Raw genomic sequence first — 25,484 nt, 5'->3', positions numbered from 1 at the left:
TTCCACAGATATAACAAATATAATTCGGGAGCAGTGACGTCATTCTCCACCCCACTTCGTCTAAATCGCATGAAACTGGTGTCGTTCGTTTGTGCTCGATTTGTGCTGGTTTGTGCCGTTAAAACAAACACTGTATCTGTTTTCCTTCCACAGATAAAACAAATTTAATTCGGGAGCTGTGACGTCATTCTCCACCCCACTTTGTCTAAATCGCACGAAACTGGTGTCGTTCGTTTGTGCTCGATTTGTGCTGGTTTGTGCCGTTAAAACAAACACTGTATCTGTTTTCCTTCCACAGATATAACAAATATAATTCGGGAGCTGTGACGTCATTCTCCACCCCATGTCGTTCAAATCGCACGAAACTGGTGTCGTTCGTTTGTGCTCGATTTGTGCTGGTTTGTGCCGTTAAAAAAACACTGTAACTGTTCTCCTTCCACAGATAAAACAAATTTAATTCGGGAGCTGTGACGTCATTCTCCACCCCACTTTGTCTAAATCGCACGAAACTGGTGTCGTTCGTTTGTGCTCGATTTGTGCTGGTTTGTGCCGTTAAAACAAACACTGTAACTGTTTTCCTTCCACAGATATAACAAATATAATTTGGGAGCTGTGACGTCATTCTCCACCCCATGTCGTTCAAATCGCTTCAAACCGGTACCATTCGTTTGTGCTCGATTTGTGCTGGTTTGTGCCGTTAAAACAAACACTGTATCTAAGACCTCTTCTTAAATATAACGAAAAAATGTTTTATGAACAGTTATGTAGCCTAACTCTCCACACCCCATGCCATCCATATTGCTCCAACACGGTATTGTTCAAGTTTGTGCTCGATTTGTGCCGGTTTGTGCCGTTAAAAGAATCCCTGTAATTGATTACCCTTTTTTTTTTAATTTTTTTTTTTTTTATATTATTATAGGCCTAATAAAAAAAAATTAAAAAGAAAAAAAAATCTCCTCCCCGTCATCTTAAATCGTTCCAAAATGGTGCTGTTCGTTTGTCCCGGTTTGTGCCGTTGAAAAGTACGAAGACCCCTTCTTAAATGGACTAAATTTGTGCCAGATATTGTCACAACCACTTAGGCCTACATGTTACCTGACTACTTCTGGAACCAGGCGTGTTCTATGCTGTGCTATAGTACTGGGACAGATATTTGAATAAATAATAATAATAAAATACTATACAATTGCATGGTAAATTTTCAAATACATGTTTAACGTCTTTCTGCGCCCTTCAAAAACGTTTAACAATGCATAGGAAGGTCTGCATACGGAAAAGATGTATGCACTGAGACTAAAAAAAAATCATGTGTGCAGGGTAATTTACAGGTTAATTTAAAATTTGTTTGGCACGTCAGAGAAGGGAATTCTTTTATTAATTATTGTGCAATCAAGAAACTCAGAGGAACGCGTGTATAACATTTGAACACATCGATTCGCATCTTCCGCGGACAACGATAAAACGCTGCAACTAACAGGCCTCTTGTGGAACTGCTTATGCTCAGATTATTTCATCATCTAACAATACACCTTTCAAACAAACACAGACTTTAATCACTGTCCATGTAAAGTAGCCTATAGGCGAAGGCAATTTTCTTTAAATAAAACAATAATAATGAAGAAAAAAACATAAATACACTGTATAAAGTGAATTGCAATTGTTACATTAAATAGAACGAGTTAACGGATAAAATTAGTGTTGTTTATAAATTAATTCATATGATTTTGAGTCCTTGTTTTTCCCTTCTTGACTGGAACCAGTTAATTAGGCCAAGGTGTTTAGATTAGACTACTTTATGTTTAGATGTTTAGATTGACTGTTAGGCTATATTTCGATAATAATCAGGCTGCAAATCAAATTGTATGTCATTTATAGCTCATTCACCAAACAGTCGCAATCGCAATTGTTTGTGCCGATAAAAGTTTCATTTGCTGCCTCGGTTTATAAATATTAGACATTGATTGCATTGAATTGAATGACACTGAAATCACTTAGTAGGAGCAATGTGATTTCAAATTAAGTCTCCGTTTGCTTTCCTCCTTTTCAGTGACAAGCGCGTGTCAGAAACGGAAAGTTGTGCAGCATCTGTCCGTGTAATTCGTTCAATTAATTAGCCTACGTCTAAAAAAAAAAAAAAAAAAAACAAAACACTTATTTCATTGTCTAACTTAACCAAATCGAAAAAAATAAATAAAGACATTATTTTTAATTATTTTACTTGAAAATAAACAAAGACAAATAACTTTTTTTAAGAAAATGAAAAATTAGTTAGGCTAAGAGTTTTTTGTATTTTTAAGGGTAAAACTTAATTTAGTTTATGCTTTATTTAAATTTGTTTCGAATGTGTGGGCGGCCCCTAAAATACTCATTTTGGCTATATGTGGTCTAAAACAACATTGAGGAAATTTTTATTTATTTGTATTTATTTTATTATTAAAAGGCCTAAGAAAAAAACCTCCATGATGCAACGTGTTTCACTCACTATTACAAGAAGATTTTTTTATTTTTTATAAATAACATTATTTGTGTTTCATTGGAAAAACCCAAAATATCAGAAAACAATGGAAGGGATCGCGCCGGCGCCTCCGTGGGCAAGAGAAGTGTGTTGTTGTGCTCTGCACGAGACAGCTACAGTAGCAAGAAATATATGAAACAACCAAATAGAAAAATTGTAACTAATATGCAAAGCTGTAGCCTACATCAGATGAACTGCGTGATGGGACATGCAAGACATGCTGAGTTTGATTTGTGTATGATGATTTGTGTACCGGGAGTAGTATTTTCTATGATGATTCCATATTTCTTTGAAATATGAAACTGTTATTCTTGTTTTTGTTTGTTTCTTTGTTTGTTTTTACATATTATGAGAGAAAAGAGTCCGATGTTTTTTATTCAATCTTTTTTCGTTTTTGGCTAAATATTTTACAAGTGTAAAGTTAGGCTAAAAGTAAACATTTATTTAACCTTTTACTTGAAGACTTAAAATAGATTATTTAGGCTATTAAGCTTTTCTGATTCTTCATTCAGGCTAGTGAGTTAATGCCTATAATTCAATGTCTTACATTTTAAAAACCGAAGCAGCACAAACGAAAATTTCGCCGGCACAAACCAGCACAAACAAATGAGACAATTTTGGCCAAATTTGGAGCATGTGGGGGGCTGAGTGACCAGAAAATGACCTATACAAATTTTTTTTATAATATTTAAAAAAACAAAGCAGCACAAACGAAACTTGTTACCGGCACAAACGATTTTGAGCGAATTTGGAGCATGTGGGGGGGCCACCGGTTTTAAGCAAACTGAATGTAAAAAACTTTTTTCGTTAGGCCAACTTTATATTTAAGATTATGTCATTGTTGCTTTTTTTTTTTTTTTTTAACGGCACAAACTGAGCACAAACGAACAGCACCATTTTGTAAAGATTTAAGAAGACATGGGGTGGAAATGATTTGGTTTTTATTTTATTTTTTATTTTTAAGTCAAAAAGTCATCATTTAGGGATTCTTTTAACGGCACAAACCGGCACAAATCGAGCACAAACGAACGACACCAGTTTCGTGCGATTTAGACGAAGTGGGGTGGAGAATGACGTCACAGCTCCCGAATTAAATGTGTTATATCTGTGGAAGGAGAACAGATACAGTGTTTGTTTTAACGGCACAAACCAGCACAAATCGAGCACAAACGAATGGCACCGGTTTTAAGCGATTTGAACGACATGGGGTGGAGAATGACGTCACAGCTCCCGAATTATATTTGTTATATCTGTGGAAGGAAAACAGTTACAGTGTTTGTTTTAACGGCACAAACCAGCACAAATCGAGCACAAACGAATGGCACCGGTTTTAAGCGATTTGAACGACATGGGGTGGAGAATGACGTCACAGCTCCCGAATTATATTTGTTATATCTGTGGAAGGAAAACAGTTACAGTGTTTGTTTTAACGGCACAAACCAGCACAAATCGAGCACAAACGAATGGTACCGGTTTTAAGCGATTTGAACGACATGGGGTGGAGAATGACGTCACAGCTCCCGAATTATATTTGTTATATCTGTGGAAGGAGAACAGTTACAGTGTTTGTTTTAACGGCACAAACCAGCACAAATCGAGCACAAACGAATGGCACCGGTTTGAAGCGATTTGAACGACATGGGGTGGAGAATGACGTCACACGACCAAAAAAATAATGCTTAATATCTCAAACACCAAACCAGCACAAACGTTCGTTTTTGCGGCACAAATCAGCACAAACGTAGCACAAACGAATGACATATTTTTGGGGATTATTTCGCTTTATGGGGTGCCAACTTCACGGAGGTTTCCTGCTCATCTGAACACGCAAATGCTGCAAGTCAGAACCAATCAATCACAGAGAGCGTTCCCTCACTGCCGACACTACATTCAAACAGCTGCATGCGTTTAACATTGTAAAAAACCATTGATGCTTTTGGGAAACAATGAACAATGCTTAACAGCAGACAGAACAACATAATATGTTTGAGTTATTTCACAAAAGACAACATGAAATAGTAGCCTACATAGTTTTTACAATTACATTTATTTAAATTGAACATTAAAAGTTCATATTGATGTTCTGTTCTGTAACTACACTATCAGAATACAAAGTTTGCATTTTATGGGTGCAGCAGCCTGTCACTGGCAGTCCCTTATGAAACTGAACCATTACTACAGTGACCATAGTTCAGCTAAGCCTATAGTATTTGTAGATTTCCATGGTTACCACTACAAACAAACATTTTAACCATGTGTAAACAAAAATATAATCTAATAAATTGCAATTAAGTTGTATTGAATGTTAAAATACCTTTCAAATATAATGTTAAGTGGGTAACATTACCCATTTTACTGAAAGTAATTCAATTATTTAAGGACTTAGATTAGAGTATCGTATCGGTATCGATATCGATATCAGTGATTTTGGCCTTGAAAGTATCGGTATCGTATATCGTATCGAAAACAAAATAAGTGGTATGGCTCATCCCTAGGAACCGGAGCTTCTAACGGCAGCTGCAGTGACACAATGACTTTATCAATCAGCGATTGGCTCTTTTACTTGGAAGGCAGGATGTACTCCGCCATTTTGCGTGTTGCAGTTTCTCCCATTCATAACTAATAGGAGTTAACCATCTTTCTATATCTATAGTCTTTGGGAGAACTCAATCCAGGCTCAAAAAATTCTGTATATGCTCCATATGCAACGACGGCAGCATGCAGGTCACGTACTTGGGACCTGTGCTAGCAAAAGGGCATGAGAACAACAGCACCTGCTCACCGTTTTGGTTCTGAAAGTATTTTTGCCCCAATCAGGAATTTTAACTTTTTGTTAAAGTGTTATAAACCACGAACAAAACCAACAAACTACTATGTGAGTCACATTACAAACATTAATTTGAAGAAAAAAAAAACAAAAAAACATTTGAAAATCTGACAAAAATTACAGAGAGTGTGCATAACAGCTTTAATGAGGGAATGTACTACAATTCCCATACGTATTGCAAATGACAATTAAATTAAAAATGATGGAGATATAAATTGATTAAATGGTCAATATATAAACAATGTTTATTGCAAAATATGCATAAAAAATTTAATAAATAATGCGTGCTGATGTCTTCAACAAAAGCATATACCCATTTTTACTTTCAGAACCTCAAAAGTCTTTTTTATGTATTTTTATTTATGTATATTTAAAGGTGCTCTAAGCGATGTCACGTGTTTTTAGGCCAAAACATTTTTTGTCACATACAGCAAACATCTCCTCACTATCCGCTAGCTGCCTGTCCCCTGAACACAAAGTAAAAAAACTCTGTCTCTGTAGTCGCCACAAGCTCCAAAAACGGCAATAAAAACAAACTGGTGCAGCCTGGACCACGAAACATAATAAACATGCTCCATCCAATAACCGACAAGAATGATTTTAAATGTGCATTCATTACTGTTTCAGGAAGCACGGAGGGGAGGGGAGGAGGAGGGAGGGTCTAGCTATCCTCTGTTTTGGTTGACAACACTTCGAAAATCAACAGGAAGTTACTCCGCCCAGGATCACTTAGAGCACCTTTAATAATGCCAGGTTTTCATATGGTTCTCAACTTAAATTAAGGTATTTTCTTCATGCAAAACTATCATATTATTTCAGAGAATGTGGAATACAATGTATGGACCACTTTTACGATATCTGTATGTACTTTTGTGCCTTTTTTTAGGAGCTCGACAGCACCCTTCCTTTTTCACTTTCATTATATGCAAAAAAGCAGCATGAACATTCTGTCTAACATCACCTTTAGTTTTCCACAGAAGTCATATGGGTTTGGACAGACACGAGGGTAAGTATTTTTGGGTGCACTATCCCTTTCATTTTAAGTCTTGTTCCAATGTATGAATGTCCAAAGCATCAAGACAACAAAGGTCTGATTACTGCCTGAGGTTTACCATTTAGAAAGCAGCCCTTCTCCCAGCAGTTCCTGTCAACCAGAGCCATGTCATTTATCTGGGTTGGCCCTGCTGAGGTTATTGAAGGTTACATTGTCAGATACAGGTGTTAGGCTGTGAAAGGAAACGCCACACTGCCAGGCGCGGTCGGCCATTGCTGTCATAGTCTCAGATCATTGATTCCAAGGGAGGCTTGAGCCAGGGGCTGAAAATGCTCCATCCATCTTGCTTAGCATCAGGAAACTGCAAAATGATCCCCCATTAACCCCTGTATAATTGCCAATGGATCATTTCAATGGCACCATTATGTTAAATTGAGCGTATGCGTGAGGCATCTCTGGATGTCGCCAATATCGCATCTAGGTCAGTTTTGCCGTGAAGAACGACTCAACATCGGCACTGCTAAGAAGATTAATTCCGAATTTGTCCTGAAACCTGACTTCACTGTTTTCACCATTTAATCTAATGTGAGAAAAGGCCTTAGGAAACATAAAAACACAAAGCAGAGAGGGGGAAAAGACAGCCTGTCGCTAAAAGGAATCAACATGACTTATTCAAGGTTACACTAACGACAGGAACGACTGCTGGAGCCTTTTACAAACCAAACAAGCAAACAAACAGACAGACAGGGAGAGAAATCCATCCTTTCCCCATTAAAGATGAATGAGATGGCAAACAACACGGCCATCTGGTAGGGGAGGGCTGAGGGGGGGTTGAGAAATTGAGTAAACAGAGGAAATACTCCAGCCATCAGCCTGGTGCATACAGAGAGACGGCCAACCAGTAGCGACAGGCTCGTGTTATCAGCCGACAGACAGACATAGAGAAGAATAAAATTTCAGAGAGCGTTGTCAATGTTACGTCTGCATCATTTTAACAAAGAAAAGACAAGGTGGAAGTGGGTTTATTTATTTGGCAATAGACCCTGCTGAAAAATCCAGAGTGGTCCAGAGTGGTTTGTGTTGGTTATAGTGCTGGTCTAGCTGGTGGACCAGCACAGTCATGCTGTTCTCAAGCAAAACTGAGCTGGCATGGCTGACGCACCAGCACTCCTGCTTTCCTTGCTGGGGACCATCACATGCTGGTCCCAGTATACAAACATACAAGCAATGTGTGATTTTTCATCAGGGGAGGTATTGAGTGGTCTGTTATATGGCGACTTACACTAGCAGAGCTGTAGCTGTATCTCATGATCAGGTAGAGCGTAGCACAAGCTTGACTCCTGTTGCCGTCCACACAGCTGCTGCAGTAATGAAGAACCTTCTGACACAGGTCTGCACACTGCTCGGCTTCCTCCTCAAACAACAGGTCACCAAACTGGAAAAAAAACATTACTGTATCAGGATATATTCAATATAACATATATTACATGATTACAGGAAGGAGAGATGGGTTGGTTGGCACTATGGTGAATATCTCTAGTGGAACAAACTTTAAATTTAGGTGCAACTGAAAGCTTAGGTTCTTGGATAAAAGACATTAGATAATCACATTTTGTTAATTTATGACTAAATTTAGGCAATTTTGCCAGCCAACTCTAATACAGGAGGGAGTTAACAAACTGATAAAAATGTCTGTTATAATTATTTTTACAATTAATATGATTGTGATACTGTTTACACTACCGTTTAAAAGTTTGTCTTTTATGCTCACCAATTAAGGCTGCGTTTATTTGGTCAAAAACACAGTAAAAACAGGGTAACACTTTATTTTACGGTGTCTTTAATACATGATACATGTAGTAACTATAGTAATAAAAATAAATTATGCATAATTACATGCAACTAACCCTAAACCAAACATAATCCAAACTCTAGCCCTATAGTAAGTACATGCAATGACTAAATTTAGGCAATTTTGCCAGCCAACTCTAATACAGGAGGGAGTTAACAAACTGATAAAAATGTCTGTTATAATTATTTTTACAATTAATATGATTGTGATACTGTTTACACTACCGTTTAAAAGTTTGTCTTTTATGCTCACCAATTAAGGCTGCGTTTATTTGGTCAAAAACACAGTAAAAACAGGGTAACACTTTATTTTACGGTGTCTTTAATACATGATACATGTAGTAACTATAGTAATAAAAATAAATTATGCATAATTACATGCAACTAACCCTAAACCAAACATAATCCAAACTCTAGCCCTATAGTAAGTACATGCAGTTAATTAATATTACTCAGTACTTTTTTCTCAGTATAATTACACTGTAACAAGGACAATTTAAAGTGTAACCAAAAACAGTACTATTGTGAAATATTACTACAATTTTGTTTTCTATTTTAATATATTTTAAAATGTTATTTATACAATTCTTACTGACCCTAAACTTTTGAACAGTAGCGTGATTCATTTAATATAGTTTTTATACTTTAAACTTAGACATTAGATAATCACATTTTGTTAATTTATGACTAAATTTAGGCAATTTTGCCAGCCAACTCTAATACAGGAGGGAGTTAACAAACTGATAAAAATGTCTGTTATAATTATTTTTACAATTAATATGATTGTGATACTGTTTACACTACCGTTTAAAAGTTTGTCTTTTATGCTCACCAATTAAGGCTGCGTTTATTTGGTCAAAAACACAGTAAAAACAGGGTAACACTTTATTTTACGGTGTCTTTAATACATGATACATGTAGTAACTATAGTAATAAAAATAAATTATGCATAATTACATGCAACTAACCCTAAACCAAACATAATCCAAACTCTAGCCCTATAGTAAGTACATGCAATGACTAAATTTAGGCAATTTTGCCAGCCAACTCTAATACAGGAGGGAGTTAACAAACTGATAAAAATGTCTGTTATAATTATTTTTACAATTAATATGATTGTGATACTGTTTACACTACCGTTTAAAAGTTTGTCTTTTATGCTCACCAATTAAGGCTGCGTTTATTTGGTCAAAAACACAGTAAAAACAGGGTAACACTTTATTTTACGGTGTCTTTAATACATGATACATGTAGTAACTATAGTAATAAAAATAAATTATGCATAATTACATGCAACTAACCCTAAACCAAACATAATCCAAACTCTAGCCCTATAGTAAGTACATGCAGTTAATTAATATTACTCAGTACTTTTTTCTCAGTATAATTACACTGTAACAAGGACAATTTAAAGTGTAACCAAAAACAGTACTATTGTGAAATATTACTACAATTTTGTTTTCTATTTTAATATATTTTAAAATGTTATTTATACAATTCTTACTGACCCTAAACTTTTGAACAGTAGCGTGATTCATTTAATATAGTTTTTATACTTTAATCACTTAAACAGTCTGACTTTTTTAGTTTTTGCTTAATCTTATCTGCTCAATTTGTTGTCTTTTTATTTAATTAATTACTATAATTATTATATACTGTAGTAAAATCACAATTATTATTGTATATCAAAATTATTATTATTATTATTTTATTTTGTATTATCCACAAGACTGGGTGGTCCCAAATGTAATATTTTAATAACCATCTACTGAAAAATAAGGACTGGATTGGACCAATAAGGATTGATTGACTGCCAAACTGAATACTGAGGAAGGTGCATTTCTCCCCACATCATCTATAATGCTTTTTAACATACTTGTTAAATGTGAGTCTGTATATGTAGAGGTAAAAGTTCATACGCACATTCTTTTCATAAATGATGTCAGCCAATTACCATAATTTATCACAGTCTTTTAAAACTATATAAAAAAATAACTGGTTCCCTGGTTTGACCTCATATTTTAAATATCTTATTTTGGCATTTTTGCTGTGGGGGGAGTCTAATTTTTGTTTTGACACAGAAAAAAAAAAAAGTTTTCTTCAACTTGGCATTCAATTCTCATTCATCTCAATTATGAAATTAACTCTGTAGACAACCAACCCCAATCTAGCCTACAGCTATTTGATTTAGAATGAGTTACACTAAAATAAACCACAAGAAAATGCTCTTTTATAGTTATGAATGATTATGATAACATTAATAACAATGTCAATTATGTTATTAATTTTATATTAATATAATATAATATAATATAATATAATATAATATAATATAATATAATATAATATAATATAATATAATATAATATAATATAATATAATATAATATAATATAATATAATGAATGATGACAAATTCAATTTCAGCACATTTGAAAAAGAACTGGTGTGTACTGTCAGCTGACACAATCGCACAGGACAGTACCTTTACAATAAGAGCCCGTAGGGTGCTGAAACAGTGCGACAGGAAGGTGGTGCTCTGATTACAGGTGAGAGAGTGCAGCAGAACTCTTAGCACTCCACCAACCACATTATCCTTACAGTCCGCCAGAGGAACTGCCTGAAAGTAGAATATAAAACATTTATTCATGCTAAAATGTCCAAATATGTTTTGGGTCCATTGTGAGAGTTCTCTGTTACCTGTAAAATCATCTCCAGTAGGTCAAGGACTATGAGGGTGGTCTCAGTTGCCAGGTTACCACTGATTATGGCCTCCTGATCCAGCTCTGCTTTGGATCTGAGGAAACAACAACAACAAGACAATAACCAAAACAAAAAAAAGCTCAGTTTTAGTAGTAGATTAGGGCCATGGAGAACTAGAACCAACAATGAAAGAGAAGTGCTGCAGGTTAAACAGATGTGAACCGTGAAATGATGGTACTATTTTACGCTCACTTGTCCTGCCTGTCGTTTGTCTGGCGCCACTGTGTAAGGTCTTTCCTCCAGCGTAGGTTCTCTCTCTGACCCAGCGTCCGGTCGTTACCTTGCACAACACACAGCCAACACACCAAGACGGGACATATTTAGAAAATATCTAAACAAAGGAAGTCTGCGGACTGTAAACATGTAAAATTAGACAGCATTTTACATGAAGTGAAAAATTATTTTAGTGCATTGTGGAAAACAAATAATATATTATTCATTGGGCCAACAGTAACTGTCCCCACTGCAGTTAAAGGAATATTTCTGTCATTATTTATTCATCTGCATGTGCTTTCGAAAACCCGGATGCCTTTCTTTATGCTAGAGAACAAAAGGGAACTTTTTTATAAATATCCTGCAACATATAATGAAAGTGAATGGAGAATGGGGCCTGATTTACAGTACTACAGTAACTAAATAAATACAAACTTACAAAGTATACAAATACAAAGTTACCGTATGGTTTCTTTTTTTTGTATGTATTTATATTTATATATTAATTTACTTATGAATAAAAAATAAGTAGATGTATTTAAATTAATAAATACATTTAAATTAAATAAATTCATTTATGTAAATGTCTCTGGAGTCTCATGAACCTTTCCATGCAGGCTGGCAGTTGTGCATTTCAGCCACTCAGAACCAAAGCTCACAAACAGACACACTAGCAGCTTCAAATACTTTTACTTTTTTATAGCTGCCCTTTTAATACAATTAATTTGTTGGACAGAAACCTCCATTAACAAGCTGGGTTCTTCTGTTCCTTTTGACAGTTCAACAATCTCTATTCAGTTTTTTGCAAAATATTAGTTGTTTTCATGCCTTTTGCACAATATTTCATTTCATGCTTTTTAGATTCAGTAAGATCTTTCTTCCTCCCCATATTGCATGAGAAGTGTTAATTGCTTAATAATGTGGAACAACCTCTTTAAGTAGGGTTTCCATTTACCCAAGAAGACCTGGCAAACTACTGGCAATCAAACCTGTCTGAGATTGATATGAAAAATTAAACAAACAAGCACTTTCTTTGAAAACCTAAAATCTGAATGTTTATTGTACTAAAATCCTACTGATTTGTCACTTGCATAATAATTTGGAACACAGTGTGTATATATAATTTTGTATGGCGCTTGACAGTCCCATTGAAAAAAACATTTTGTGTTCCATGGAAGAAATAAAGTCACACAGGTTTGGGGTGAAATGAGAGAGAGTAAAATGATGAATTTCCATTTTTGGGTGAACTATCCCTATAAAGGCTAAGATGGAAAGTAAAACATGAGATGCAGCTCACCTCCCACCCTTTTCATCATTTCTCCTCTGGCTCCATATCCTCCCAGCAGAACCTCCTCCAGACGTGCCTTAGCCTGCTGAGACTTCTGCAGGGCCTGTGTGCTCACCTTATCAGAACTCTGCTTCCCCTACACACAAACAATACATCACGTGGAAAAGACATCAGAAAGGCCATCCAGAAGATAACTTCCTGTTCAAATCTAAGTACATCCTGTCACTCTGGGTAAATGGTTCTAGAAGGTCACAGAATGATTCTACAGTGACTAATGTGTTTTTACCCTGTACTCAAAGCAGGAGATGCAGATGGCGAGGAGTTCCAGCAGACGGCTCAGCTGAGAGGAAGGCATGTCCACGGTCCAGCGCTGGATCAGATTCTGGTCTGCATTCTTGATAATCCACAGGAAGCACATGAGCAGATTACGGCTGGTCTCTGCTGTCAACATGTTGCTAGTTTTTCCCGTCTGGACAAAGAGAGATTGTCAAAGAATATTCAGATGGGAATTACTGTTTCTTGGATAAATAGACAAATATTCATACATAGTATACGGCTCTCTGGAATATATAATTCTGATTGGTCAATCACAGTAAAATATTTTGTATGTTAAAAGTTACCTCTCATATCACTCCTAGTGTTGTAAAATACATTGTTGTTAACTAAAACTATTACAAATGATTGTCCTTAATTGAACTAAAGCTGAAATAAAATAAAATATAAATATTATAAACAAACTTCAAAAAGTTGAAGATCAAAAATTATTAAAACTGGAATAGAAAATACAAATATAAAACAAATGTAATAAAAATGACAAAGGCACATAAACTTACTAAAATGTAAACTAAAATTGAAATCTATAAGTGAAATCTGAAAAAAATAAAAGCCATTTCAAAATTTTAATAAATACTATAATAGTATATAAATAATACATAAAACACTGATCATTCCACATACTTCTCATATAATAAAATCATTTCCATTTATGGAAATAATTAATAACATAATGTCAATTATGTTATTAATTTTATATTAATATAATATAATATAATATAATATAATATAATATAATATAATATAATATAATATAATATAATATAATATAATATAATATAATATAATATTCATGCTATTTAAAAACCTTGTTCATACCACAGAGGTCACAGAAGCCAGTGCATTTCTTGCCAAGGTGTTGAAAGGATTTCCAGCGATTGCCATGGCAACAGACTGATTGATGGGTGTGATGCTGTCAGGGTCCTCCTCAGGTCCACCGGACTTGCCTTTACTGCCACGAGAGTCAGATACTGTGAAGACACCACATACACTCACATATATACCACAGGTCTGAAAAGCATAATCCATTTTAAACTTCCTTCATGCACCACTATAATGGAGCTCTCTGGCCCACTGCCTAAAAGCAACTATCAAGTCTAAGTGAGATTAACAACTAGACTTGTGCAAGGCAGTACCTGTGAAATCAAGATAATTGATGGAGTCAATGATGATGCCCACTAGAGGGAGGTAGAGAGCAGCAATCTTGGACTTGACCTCTGGCCTTGAGCAGCGCTGGTCCAGATCGTGAGCGCACAATAAGCTGTATGTGGCATTAATGGCCTTTTGTTGAACTCTCCCTCTACACACATACATAAAGCATAATGATTAGCTTGTTAAATGCACTCTTGAAAAAAAAGAAAAAGAAAAAAAATATCACTAAACAGTTGTTGCCACTTTTGTGCCACACATTAAATGTGACCGACCCCTCTGACTCCATGTCCAGTGCAGTACTGAGTTCGGTCAGCAGCAGTCCGGTCAAGTAGTGCCGTTGCTTAAAGTCCTGCGACAGGTCAAACATGGCTGAGATCTTATTGTCCTGAAAACTGCACGAGCTGGAGGTCTGGTGACAGAGACAGATGATTTTATTTGCATACTCATTGTTTCCAAACACTGCGAGTATTAGATCAGTCATAACAAAGACACAACGCAGCAGAATAATGTTGTTATTTTTACTGACCTGTGAGGAGATGGAAGGTGACGGGGAGGCGGGGGCGGAGGCGGGGCTGCTGAAGAACAGGCTAAGGTTGAGGTAGTGCTCATGACTGCACAGGATCCTCAAAAACTCCAGCCTCATACTGATCAAAGTCGCCATGTTCACACTCTTTGCTGCCATCTGTGAAAAAGAGAAACAATTCGTTACATATTAATGCTAAAGATATTAATTAGTGGGGTCCAGTCTGCAACATGTCCTGATCACATTTTCTGTTAAACTCCTAAAATTTGTCTAGCAAAGCAAAAATATAAATATAAATTTATATAGATTGCGATTCTTCCATGATTCTGAACAGACAACTAAACAAAATAACGTAATTTATGAGAGGTTCTGACAAATGTTAATTGCTGCAGACTATTTAAAATGTTTAGTAAATATGAATGAATTATTTAAAAAATGAATGATTCAATGACTCACTTAATTTGTTTTATTACTGGATGAATCAGCATTTTTTAAACGAATCTCTTGAATGTTTCAATGACAAATACATTTTTAACAGTCACTTGTCGCCATCTGGTGGCGTAATGATGTAATGATACTATTGTTATTTGAAGTGTCAGGATACTTTCAAAAGGTCACTCTATTTTGATCACTTCCGTTGATATCAGTGTTTATATCAAAACTATAAACTTGTATCCAAGTTCTTCTGTATAATATGAATATTTGTAACACAGAAATAATGATACTGTGTGGTTGAAAAGATTGATTGTGAAGCTGTTTCATCTATCTATCTATCTATCTATCTATCTATCTATCTATCTATCTATCTATCTATCTATCTATCTATCTATCTATCTATCTATCTATCTATCTATCTATCTATCTATCCATCCATCCATCCATCCATCCATCCATCCATCCATCCATCCATCCATCCATCCATCCATCCATCCATCGAAAGTTTTTGAACGTTACAATTTTTTAATGTTTTTAAAAGAAGTCTCTGTGCTCACCATGGCTTAATTTATTTGATCCAAAATACATCAAAAACAGTAATATTCTTTTGACCGGTAGTGTATCTTTCTATAAGTTATTTTCTTTTTCAACTCTTTCTGTTTTCACATTAAAATATTGTTCTGCAGTGCTTTACTTCAAAAGTCATGCCTGAAAGGTTCATGCCGGACATGCTTGTGATGTTCACTGAAGCGAGCAGTTGTGAATGATTTCTTACTATTAAGATAACGATTAGAAAATGAGATGAGCTGCAGTACCTGGTTGCAGTAATTCTTCACAAGCTGAAACACAAAGCCTCGGTCCATCAGAGACATCAGGTCATACAGGAAGAAAGCCAGGCTGACATTAACCTTCTCTGCTTGCTCCAACTCCTGAGGACAAATAAACACACACATCTCTTCTCATTATCACTGACAAATAACATTCATAAGATCGGACCTCTTGTTTTTCTCAACTGCTCCATGTTTACTGAGTCACTAAACAGTTATTGAGTCAGATCTTGATCTGTTCAGATGGATTCAATCACCTTTTGCTGTTTTACTAAAATGTTCCCAATCTCAGCAGTCACGACGTTGACAATAGTTGTGATGTCATCTTTGAAGCGGTCTGAAAATCGATTCCTACGCAGGACTGCCTTCTTATCCAGCTGAGACACGTGCTGACTCATGCTCTTCACCTGGAGTGAGTACACATGGACAATGACAACAAGAAAAGAAAAAAAAAACATCTACAGAACATCCAGCATTTGAAATTTCAAAGGCAGTCAATGTTGGTTTGCTTTGCAACATGTATATGCATATTTAATCACAACCATCTTACAAGAAGTTCAAAAAAGAACCAGGCGTATTTGTAGACATTCTCTCTGCAGACTCCAGTGCTGACCACCATCTGAAGAGCCAGCTCCTCATGGAACAACTACAAAGACAGATCAATCTGCTTATTTAGAAACACAACCTCTGCTGAAATGACAGACAGCTTAGGTAATGAAGTGGCAAGGCATATAGTCACCTTTTTGTTTGTGGGCCGTGTGCCTGCTGTGGAGCTCTGTGAAGTATTGGAGACATTTGCAGCTGCTGACGCACGACTGCCTGGTAAACCCTGGTAGGAACCAATAAGAAATAAGCAATAAGAAAATATGCCAAGTGTCTGTATATGTGCAATGTAGAAGTGTTGGGTACCATTCCATATAAAACTAAAAATACCTTTTAAAAATTGTATCTAAATTTTAATTTAAGGAATTGTGTTGTTGTTGTTAACTAAACCTAAAACTATTAAAAATTCATTAAAAAAAAAAAAACATTTTAAAGCTGAAATAAAATAAAATATAAATATTAGATGAAAAACTAAAACTTAAAAATGTAAAATGTTGCCTTGGCAGCAAAACTAAAATAAAGTATAAGTGCAAAAATGACAAAAACTAATGAAATTAAATGAAAATAAATAGATACATTTAAAGAAGACTAATAAAATGCATTTAACAAGAAAAAAACTTAAACTAAAATTAAACAAAAATGAAAATATTAACAAACACTAATTCAAATTTATAAATACTAGAGCCACATTATTCTGCATAAATTGAGAATCACAATTTTTTTCTTTCAAAACAGATTGCGATTCTTCCACAATTCTGAACAGACAATTAAACAAAATAACAATGTACTAGATGATCTGACAAAATGTGAATCGCTTCAGTCTATTTAAAAATGTTTAACCAATGAATTATTGAAAAAAATCTGTTTGAATGAATGATTCAATGACTTGTTTAAAAGTTTTTTAATTTAATATTTTGTTTCATATCATTACATTGTTTAGAGCACAAGAAAAAAATGGAAAAATAACATTTTTGAAAAATTATATTTTATTCATATTTTACGCTATTTATGTAGTGGATACCAGAACTAAGTTGTTTAAAAAATAAAATGACAATAAATTACATGTATAGGCAAAAACAATGGATTTTTTTTTATTATTCACTAATCAATTTTTAGGTTTCAGGATTTTTTTTAACTAAATTTTGTTTAAAGATGATTCTCAACTATGTTATGAAAGATATAACAGAATGTATTGATATACCATTACTTTATGCAATATGTTTGTAAAATGGCCATACATGGATTTTCCCGTTTAATACAATGGATCTATACACTGTATCTAATTTGCATATTAATGTCTTCTTGGAGCAACATGTAATGAAAAAGAAGTAATAATGTGAGTAAATTGGCAACATTTTCATAATAATATCTAATAATTAATAGGAATATTGATATAAAATTTATTTCACTATTCAATTGTTGTGCCTCCCAAAATGCCTGATAATCATGATTTAAGTTCTGTTGTCCTCTACAAAGGTCATGTATGAAATCAATGCCCTGTTTTGTAAGAGAAAGTCATATTTTGATTAGAAACCCCATAACATTTTCCTGAGATGTTAATTTATAACAAACAATTTAAAAAATAATCAAATTTAAATGATAATTACAAAATATTATCATATTTCCATGAGAGTACTAAATTTGATTTCTAAATTAATGTCAGTCATTTTTAAAGACCAAGGAGTTGTTGTTGTCACGGTGAAACCTCCAAACATTTGGTATCTCTGCAAAGCCCTGAATGTGCTCTTTACAGGACATCCAGACTTAAAACTATGACATGTATGATGTCAGAGAAATTCACTAAAATATAATGTCCACTACAGAGGTCAAAAGTCTATTCCTGGGTCCCAGGAGGTTAATTACTAGATGAATCAGCATTTTTGAACGAATCTCTTGAATGATTCAATGACAAATACATTTTTAACAGTCACTTGTTGCCACCTAGTGGTGTAACGATGTAATCAATACATAGCAATAAGTGCCAAGTTACTTTCAAAAGGTGATTCACTCTATTTTGATCGCTACCGTAGACATCAGTGTTTATATACAATCTATAAACTTTTATCCCAGTACTTCTGTGATAATCTGAATATTTGTAACACAGAAATAATGATACTGTGGTTGAAAAGAAGCTGTTTCATACTTATACATGACAACTGCTCTCTGTGGCTCAGTGGCAGTGCCAAGGCAGATTTGAATGTTGCAGTGTGATTTTGTCAAAGGTTAAATAGACAGAGGAGAATCGTTGTCATTTCAGAATAAGATTATTTGAGTGTTAGAATCCAGATTTTGATCTTTTAATGATTAATCATGCAGTTCTAATAAATACTATAATATATAAATAATACTAAAATAACACTGGTATCAATTGGTTTGATTTTTTTTTATTATTAATACATTAAATACAGTTCATTGAACTGTAATTTAGCATATTCCTTTTCAAATTTCCTGTGGCCAATTTAAATTTTGAATTGGTATGTTGATGTTGCATTTGTATATATATGTACCTTTCCGAGAATGTTATTGACCTCTGTGTCCTCTGGGCTCTGTGGTGCTGGTATATCAGGGTTGCTGCTGGAACGAATCCGTGACTGAAGCAGCATGAAGCCGACCGTGTTAGCTGTGGTGCGAGTCAGAGTGCTGTATCGGCTCTCCGGGTGAGCCATCAGACCTCCTGTGCCTGTTGAACATAAGCCTCAGCTCAGTAACAGACAACAACAGAGTAAGCCCCAAAGCCACTAAAAACTCACTATGTTCCACACATAAAAATGATTGCTTTTGGATTTGGATCATTGGTGGTCTAGATGATATCACAGCCCTACTGTACCTGTTGTGTGGATTTCATGTTGTGTGTCTGGCAAGCGGAACACAAAGTACAGGTATGTTGCTAGGAGACAGTTCCTGCCCTGATGGTCCTTCGCCAGCTCTTGACTGTTGTGAAGGCTGTTGACAACTGACACCACTGACTCAAAGGCAATCTGGGCCAGATTTGCTGCACAAAACAAGATTAAAAGCCTGTGAAGTCAGCTGACACCCCTGAACAAGCATACTTGCTAACAGAACATGCAAAAATCTATACGTCAAATGAGTATGATGTCTGAAGAGAATGCACTTGTATGCTGAAAACATGCTTTTTTGTGTAATTCAAAAGCCAAACGCTCTTCCTATCTGAAACGCACCAGTCTGTCCAGCAATGACCATGGGCTGCATGATGAGCCGGAAGAGCTTGTCGAGGACCTGATGGAGAAAAAGCACCAGCGGCTCCAAGCCAGAGGAGGACAGCGAGATGATGCTGAGCTTCAGCTCGTGCTCAAACATGTTTTCAGAAATCTTCTCATCTCCTACTCGGATGGGGAACGTGGTCTTGGCCTCCAGGGCGTGACACAGAGTAAAGAAACGTTCCAAATGACTGTCCTGTGATTACATAAAAAGATTTGGTAACAACCAACAGCTTCTTAAATAAATGTTCCATTACAAAACATTGCATAATATTATTAAAAATGTTTAAATATAATATAATTTCAAAATAATATAACATAATAATGTTAAGTGTTATTTATAAACTATTAAAGTTTTAATATTTTGAATTTGATTTTTTCAGTTTTTCATTGCATAATACTATTAAAAATGTTTGAAATGTCACCTATACAATCCAGTATTTAATTTATAGTAGGTTTCATATAATATAATATAATATAATATAATATAATATAATATAATATAATATAATATAATATAATATAATATAATATAATATAATATAATATAATATAATATAATATAATAATTGTGTTTTTTAAGTGTTATTTATATTTTCAGTTTTCATTTTAATTTTAGGTTTAGTAATTTTGCAACATGCTTGTTTTATTTTTTTGTATTTTTTTTAAACATTTCAAATTTTTGTTTTCAGTTCAGATTTATTACAATGAATTAAAAGGACTTTTAATAATTTTAGTTTCATTTAACAATATCAACACTGTTATAACTAATAATATTTTTTCTTAAATTGTAATTCATTCTTCTTCTTGTCATTCTATTTCCTTTGCACAACACTAGTATATTTTTAATACTTGAAATTGTGCTGAAAAGGTTTGTTAGTGGCCGAACAGCATGGTCTTTCACGTGACACTGATCGATCTTAATAGTTAACATCAGCACACTAGCATTCAAAGCACAACATAAGTTGGTCTTCCTAGCTGGGAACTTAGTTCTGAGAGTGTTACACACCTGTGCTTGGACTGAGGACACAACTTGTAGCTCAAGGTTGAACAGTCCCTTATGATTCTCCAGCCACTTAACTGGAGGTACCTGAGCTGGCAGTTTCTGAAAGCATAAAAAACCCAAATTTACACAATCTACAAACAAATGAATACACACAGCCACAAAAGAGTCATAGAATTTGTGCTTAAATAAGACATTAATGTAAGATTACAAAATTAAATGACTGGCATCCAAAAAAGGCAGATGTGAAATGGTTGACTGTACCTCTGGGAAATGCAGGGAATAGTTCACAGGAAGCTTGTCCAGAACGATTGGCAGGCACTGCTGTCCAGTCTGCAGCCTGTCATTGTTCAGCATGGGTAACCACTGCAGGGAAGGAACTCAAGTCATGACACTTACATTTATGTCTCTGCTTGTTTGAGTAGATGTCACTGAAACTCTCTCTAGTGTGTGTTTGTGTGTATATATGTATATGTATAATATATATATATATATATGTATATGTATTATATATATATATTATATATATATATATATATATTTTTTTTTTTTTTCTTTAGTGAATTGAGAAAGTTCAAAAGAACAGCATTTATTTGAAGTAGAAATCTATTGTAACATTATAAAAATCTTTGTCACTTTTGATTAATCTATTGCATCCTTGCTGAATAAAAGTATACATTTTCTTCTTTTTTAAATATTACTGACGCAAAACTTTTGAACTGTAGTGTTTATACACGCAATTTGTTCAGTCACTCACTGAATATCCAATGAGAGTCTCCATACTTCCAGTCTGGTTCTGTTTCTGCTGGCAGCTGATATGGTAGAAAGTGAACAGCAAGTGGTGTTTCTCTGTTAAACGTGCTGGAAGACTAATCTTTAGCTCGTCATAGAAATCAGGAGACCTGCGGAGGACATGGAAACAGCCTCTGACACCACTCTTACATTTGCTTGATACACTGAACACAGGAATTGTTGTAAGAGATCATGATTACCTGTTGTGGTATGTGACTGGAGTGTAAACCTCTTGAAGAAACTCAGGGCCGCTTGATTTTCCATAGATTACCTTTTGATGGAAAGTACAGAGGAAAATACAGGTGAGTGAGTTCACCATTTGCATAAGAGCAGAAATGTATGCAATATGAGGACATTTTTAAATATGCTCTACACACACTAGTTACACATTCACAAGCATGGCTGATCATTTTTATACAAACATTTATGATTTGTGACTTAATTGTTTGCCACTTAGAATATAAGAGTTTATATATTTTGTACCTGATTATTATTCACAATAAACTTGGAATCATACAATAAAATTATTATAAATAGATTATTATAAATAAAGTTTATATTATATATTTTCTTTATGGCTTTGTTAACAAATATCTACACTGTTAGATAAACAGTAATTAAATATAAAATAATAAATATATTTACAAATTTTTAAATTCTTTATGTTCTTTTCAAACCACTTTCTACTTTCAAATCTTACTGATATTTTTTGGAACCCAGCTAACCTGATTTTTATTTTATTTCTATCATATTATTATGTTATAATAAAATTATTATTATTATCATTATTATTAACTTATTGTAATTATAATTATAATAAATAAAAAACATTATAATTCTAATATAATATTGTTTATATTACAATGTAAAAGCAATGGTAACATATTTTTGTTATATTTCTGTTATATTATGTTATAATAAAACAAAACGTATTATTATTATTAATTAATTTATTGTAATTGTAATAAATAAAATACATTATAATTCTAATATATTATTTATATTACAATGTAAATGCAATAGTAATATATTTTTGTTGTATTTCTGATATTATGTTATAATAAAACAATATGTATTATTATTATTAATTTATTGTTATTATAATAAATAAAAATCATTTTAATTCTAATATAATATTTAATTACAATGTAAATGAAATGGTTATATATTTTTGTTATATTTCTATTATATTATAATAAAACAAATTATTATTATTAATAATTTATTGTAATTATAATAAATAAAAACATTATAATTTTAATATTTAGATTACAATGTAAATGCAATGGTTATATTTTTTGTTACATTTCTATTATATTATGTTATAATAAAACAATATGTATTATTATTATTATTATTATTCATTTATTGTAATTATAAAAAATAAAATACATTATAATTATAATATAATATTAATTATATTACAATGTAAATGCAATGATATATTTCTGACACACATATAGACACATAAATGTGGTTTTGCACTCACAGGCATGGCACAGCTGGAATCCTCACCACTCATGAACTGGATTTTAACCGTAATGTTTCTGGCTGAAGTCAAACGATTAGTAAGATTCAACCTCAGAGGATACAAGTACAGCAGGTTCCTGTAACATAAACATAAAATTAACATTTGAAGTCAAGAATTGGGTGTAAAAACAAGAACTGACCACTAGATGGCGCAGACCACCCAGAGTTCAGCACTGATATCAACTACCAAACTAGCTAAAACTAGCATGCTTCCTAAAATTGATTATAAATATGAGACTTCCTGTTGTAAATCTTTTCTCTGGTTTACTGCCATATAGCAGTTGTTTTAATGCAAGTTTATCCTACAATTAATCAAATAAATTAAACAATTTTACTTTTTCCATAATCTATCCAAAATTCACAATCTAAACAATCCTCCAATCCCTCAAAAACAACAACAACAAAAAAACAGGGCTGCTTTTGTAGGTGAGGCAAGTTTCTTATTTTGGGCTTGTTTTGTAAGACCGGATTGCTTGTTTTTCATGTGAGTTCTGGCAACACTGATTTTCACAGTTTTTCAAGCGCTCAACCTATTTGTTTTCATAGTCAATGAGTGACTAATCATATCAACCACAGTTCTGCCCTCCAAATTCTGACAAACATTGCTACTTAGAACTAAGATTCATTCAAGGTTACTGATTTACGGACTGATTACAGATCTCAACTTGACAAATCATGTGTGCGTGTGTGTATAAGAGAGAGAGGGATTACCGGTATATACTGTGAGGCACATAGACTTCACTGGCAGGGAACTCTAGCACCTCTTTAACCGGCCGTTGATTTTTCTCAGACACGGGCTTCACTGGAATCAGTTCAGGGGATAGACACCCAGTCACCGTCTCCGGCACTGGAGACACTTCCAGTTTCAGATAGCCTATCAAACAACATACATGTACGATGAATGATGTAGAAAGATTTTTTGTGAAAAAGTGGGCAGCAAAAAGGCACACTTAAGACATCTGCTCACCAGGTATGACTTTAACACGTCGCTGACTGGACGACCTCTTGATTTCTGACAGGAACTTGAACAGGTCCTCATCGCTCAGACGCTCTCCTTCCTGCCGGCACATATTTTGCATATTAAACATCTTTTCAAATGAGTCTGGATTATTTAGAACAGAATGGTTCAGATGATAAATGTTGCAAAAATGCAGTGTGATATTAGACAGAGCTAGCTGAAGAATGCAGGCGCCAATTAATCTGAAGAATGGAAAAAATGCACTCAAGGTGACCAACTAAAATTCAAATCATTTCAGCATTTTTTGCTAATGCTAATTCAACGAGGTTGGATTTTGTTCAGCAGTAAAGCACTGTTCTGAAAATTTTAAATTGATCATATCTCCTTTAGTACCTGTTCTTGGTATTTTTGTGAACAAATCATTGTTTTTATTTATATCAGGGAAACCCTGCAAAAACGCAGATTTTACCCCCCGGAACATGATTTTTACAGGGGACCCTATTCTATTCACTCTGAACTGTGCAAGCAATACCTGCTTGATGAAGCTGCACGTGGTGACAGCTGGTTTGAAGCCAGACAGGATATAGTTGTCCTCCATCATGCTGAATCTGTCAGAGTTACGTCTGGGCAATCCTTTCTTTTCCATACTACCCCTGCCTGTGCCGAAATTCAAAATTGTACATGATTATAGATTAAAAAATTTGCAGGGTGATACATTATATTAAAAGACCACTGGTATTCATCTATTCAATATCTTACCATTTATACTGTCTGTGTCACTTGTCTCTCGTTCCAGTGTGGAGTTGATGGCACTCATGATGTTGACCGTGGCGAAGGCAAATGGCATCCTGTAGCGGCCCAGTCTGTGACAAAACCCCTCCGCCTGATTCCTCAACTTCTCCAGCTTCTCTCTGTTCTAAAGGACACAGAAAAAGGATGGAACTTCATAAAAACATAGTGGTTTTATTTATCATAACATTTGGCATTAGTGAAATAATGTAGATTATTATAATTTGAGAAAGAATTGATTAAATTATACACACTTTATGGCCATAAGTAAATGGACACCTTAACAACCAACTCTTGTGTGTTTGTTGAACATTTAATTTCAAATCCATGCTTCTACTCTTCTGGGAAAGCTTTTCATTAGATGTTGGCACATGGATGTAGAGTTTTGAAGGTGTTCTTCCCCACCAGACAGGGGCATTGTCACGACCCTAGCCAAACCCGATGATTAGAAGGGGGTGTCAACATACTTTTGGCCATGTTGTGTACATTAACAATGAGAGAAAGAGACCTTTTCAGTGGTTACCTTAGCATCACTCTCCTTCAGTAACATATATGGTTCAGCACAATCCCCGATCTCTCCCTGCTGAAGAACCTTCTCAATCTACACATACACAACACCAAACACACTATTAATAACACTTTTGTTGCACAACTCTGCCATCCATCATCATCTCCATAATAATTTTCAATATTATGAGAAATCATCACTAGTGGTACTAGTGGTCCTGATATGGACTGATATCTACAGAGCAGGTCACTGATAAAGACACAAAGACACATATACACTACTATGTGTTTCATCATAAATAATAAGAAGAAATGCTTCTTCAGCACCAAGTCAGTATTTCTGAAGGATCATGTGATATTGAAG

General features: G+C 34.4%; 1 protein-coding gene across 4 annotated transcripts in view; it reads right to left on the bottom strand.

Annotated features, from left to right (window-relative positions):
- dock8 (dedicator of cytokinesis 8) overlaps positions 1-25,484 on the bottom strand; it is a 64,675-nt gene that overhangs the window by 14,124 nt on the left and 25,067 nt on the right. For 2 of the 4 annotated variants that reach the window (XM_067394885.1, XM_067394889.1), the window contains 28 exons: positions 25,137-25,214; positions 24,868-25,041; positions 24,584-24,740; positions 24,357-24,481; positions 23,834-23,924; positions 23,578-23,740; positions 22,826-22,943; positions 21,537-21,607; positions 21,302-21,446; positions 20,809-20,910; positions 20,551-20,646; positions 19,503-19,737; positions 19,151-19,315; positions 18,831-19,003; positions 16,460-16,549; positions 16,271-16,366; positions 15,978-16,127; positions 15,709-15,822; positions 14,462-14,617; positions 14,208-14,344; positions 13,920-14,083; positions 13,603-13,754; positions 12,737-12,919; positions 12,460-12,586; positions 11,142-11,229; positions 10,887-10,983; positions 10,672-10,806; positions 7,619-7,771 (listed from right to left, as the gene is read on the bottom strand). In XM_067394885.1, coding sequence (XP_067250986.1) covers positions 7,619-7,771; positions 10,672-10,806; positions 10,887-10,983; positions 11,142-11,229; positions 12,460-12,586; positions 12,737-12,919; positions 13,603-13,754; positions 13,920-14,083; positions 14,208-14,344; positions 14,462-14,617; positions 15,709-15,822; positions 15,978-16,127; positions 16,271-16,366; positions 16,460-16,549; positions 18,831-19,003; positions 19,151-19,315; positions 19,503-19,737; positions 20,551-20,646; positions 20,809-20,910; positions 21,302-21,446; positions 21,537-21,607; positions 22,826-22,943; positions 23,578-23,740; positions 23,834-23,924; positions 24,357-24,481; positions 24,584-24,740; positions 24,868-25,041; positions 25,137-25,214 — 3,735 coding nt within the window. Of the gene's footprint in view, positions 1-7,618; positions 7,772-10,671; positions 10,807-10,886; positions 10,984-11,141; positions 11,230-12,459; positions 12,587-12,736; positions 12,920-13,602; positions 13,755-13,919; positions 14,084-14,207; positions 14,345-14,461; positions 14,618-15,708; positions 15,823-15,977; positions 16,128-16,270; positions 16,367-16,459; positions 16,550-18,830; positions 19,004-19,150; positions 19,316-19,502; positions 19,738-20,550; positions 20,647-20,808; positions 20,911-21,301; positions 21,447-21,536; positions 21,608-22,825; positions 22,944-23,577; positions 23,741-23,833; positions 23,925-24,356; positions 24,482-24,583; positions 24,741-24,867; positions 25,042-25,121; positions 25,215-25,484 lie in introns of all 4 variants that reach the window. The other 2 variants (XM_067394887.1, XM_067394888.1) reach the window with 2 other exon arrangements.

This window comes from Chanodichthys erythropterus, chromosome 9 (assembly GCF_024489055.1).
Source record: "Chanodichthys erythropterus isolate Z2021 chromosome 9, ASM2448905v1, whole genome shotgun sequence".
Lineage (NCBI taxonomy): Eukaryota > Metazoa > Chordata > Actinopteri > Cypriniformes > Xenocyprididae > Chanodichthys > Chanodichthys erythropterus.
Note: the sequence above shows the minus strand (reverse complement) of the source record. Positions and strands in the feature narration are given on the sequence as shown.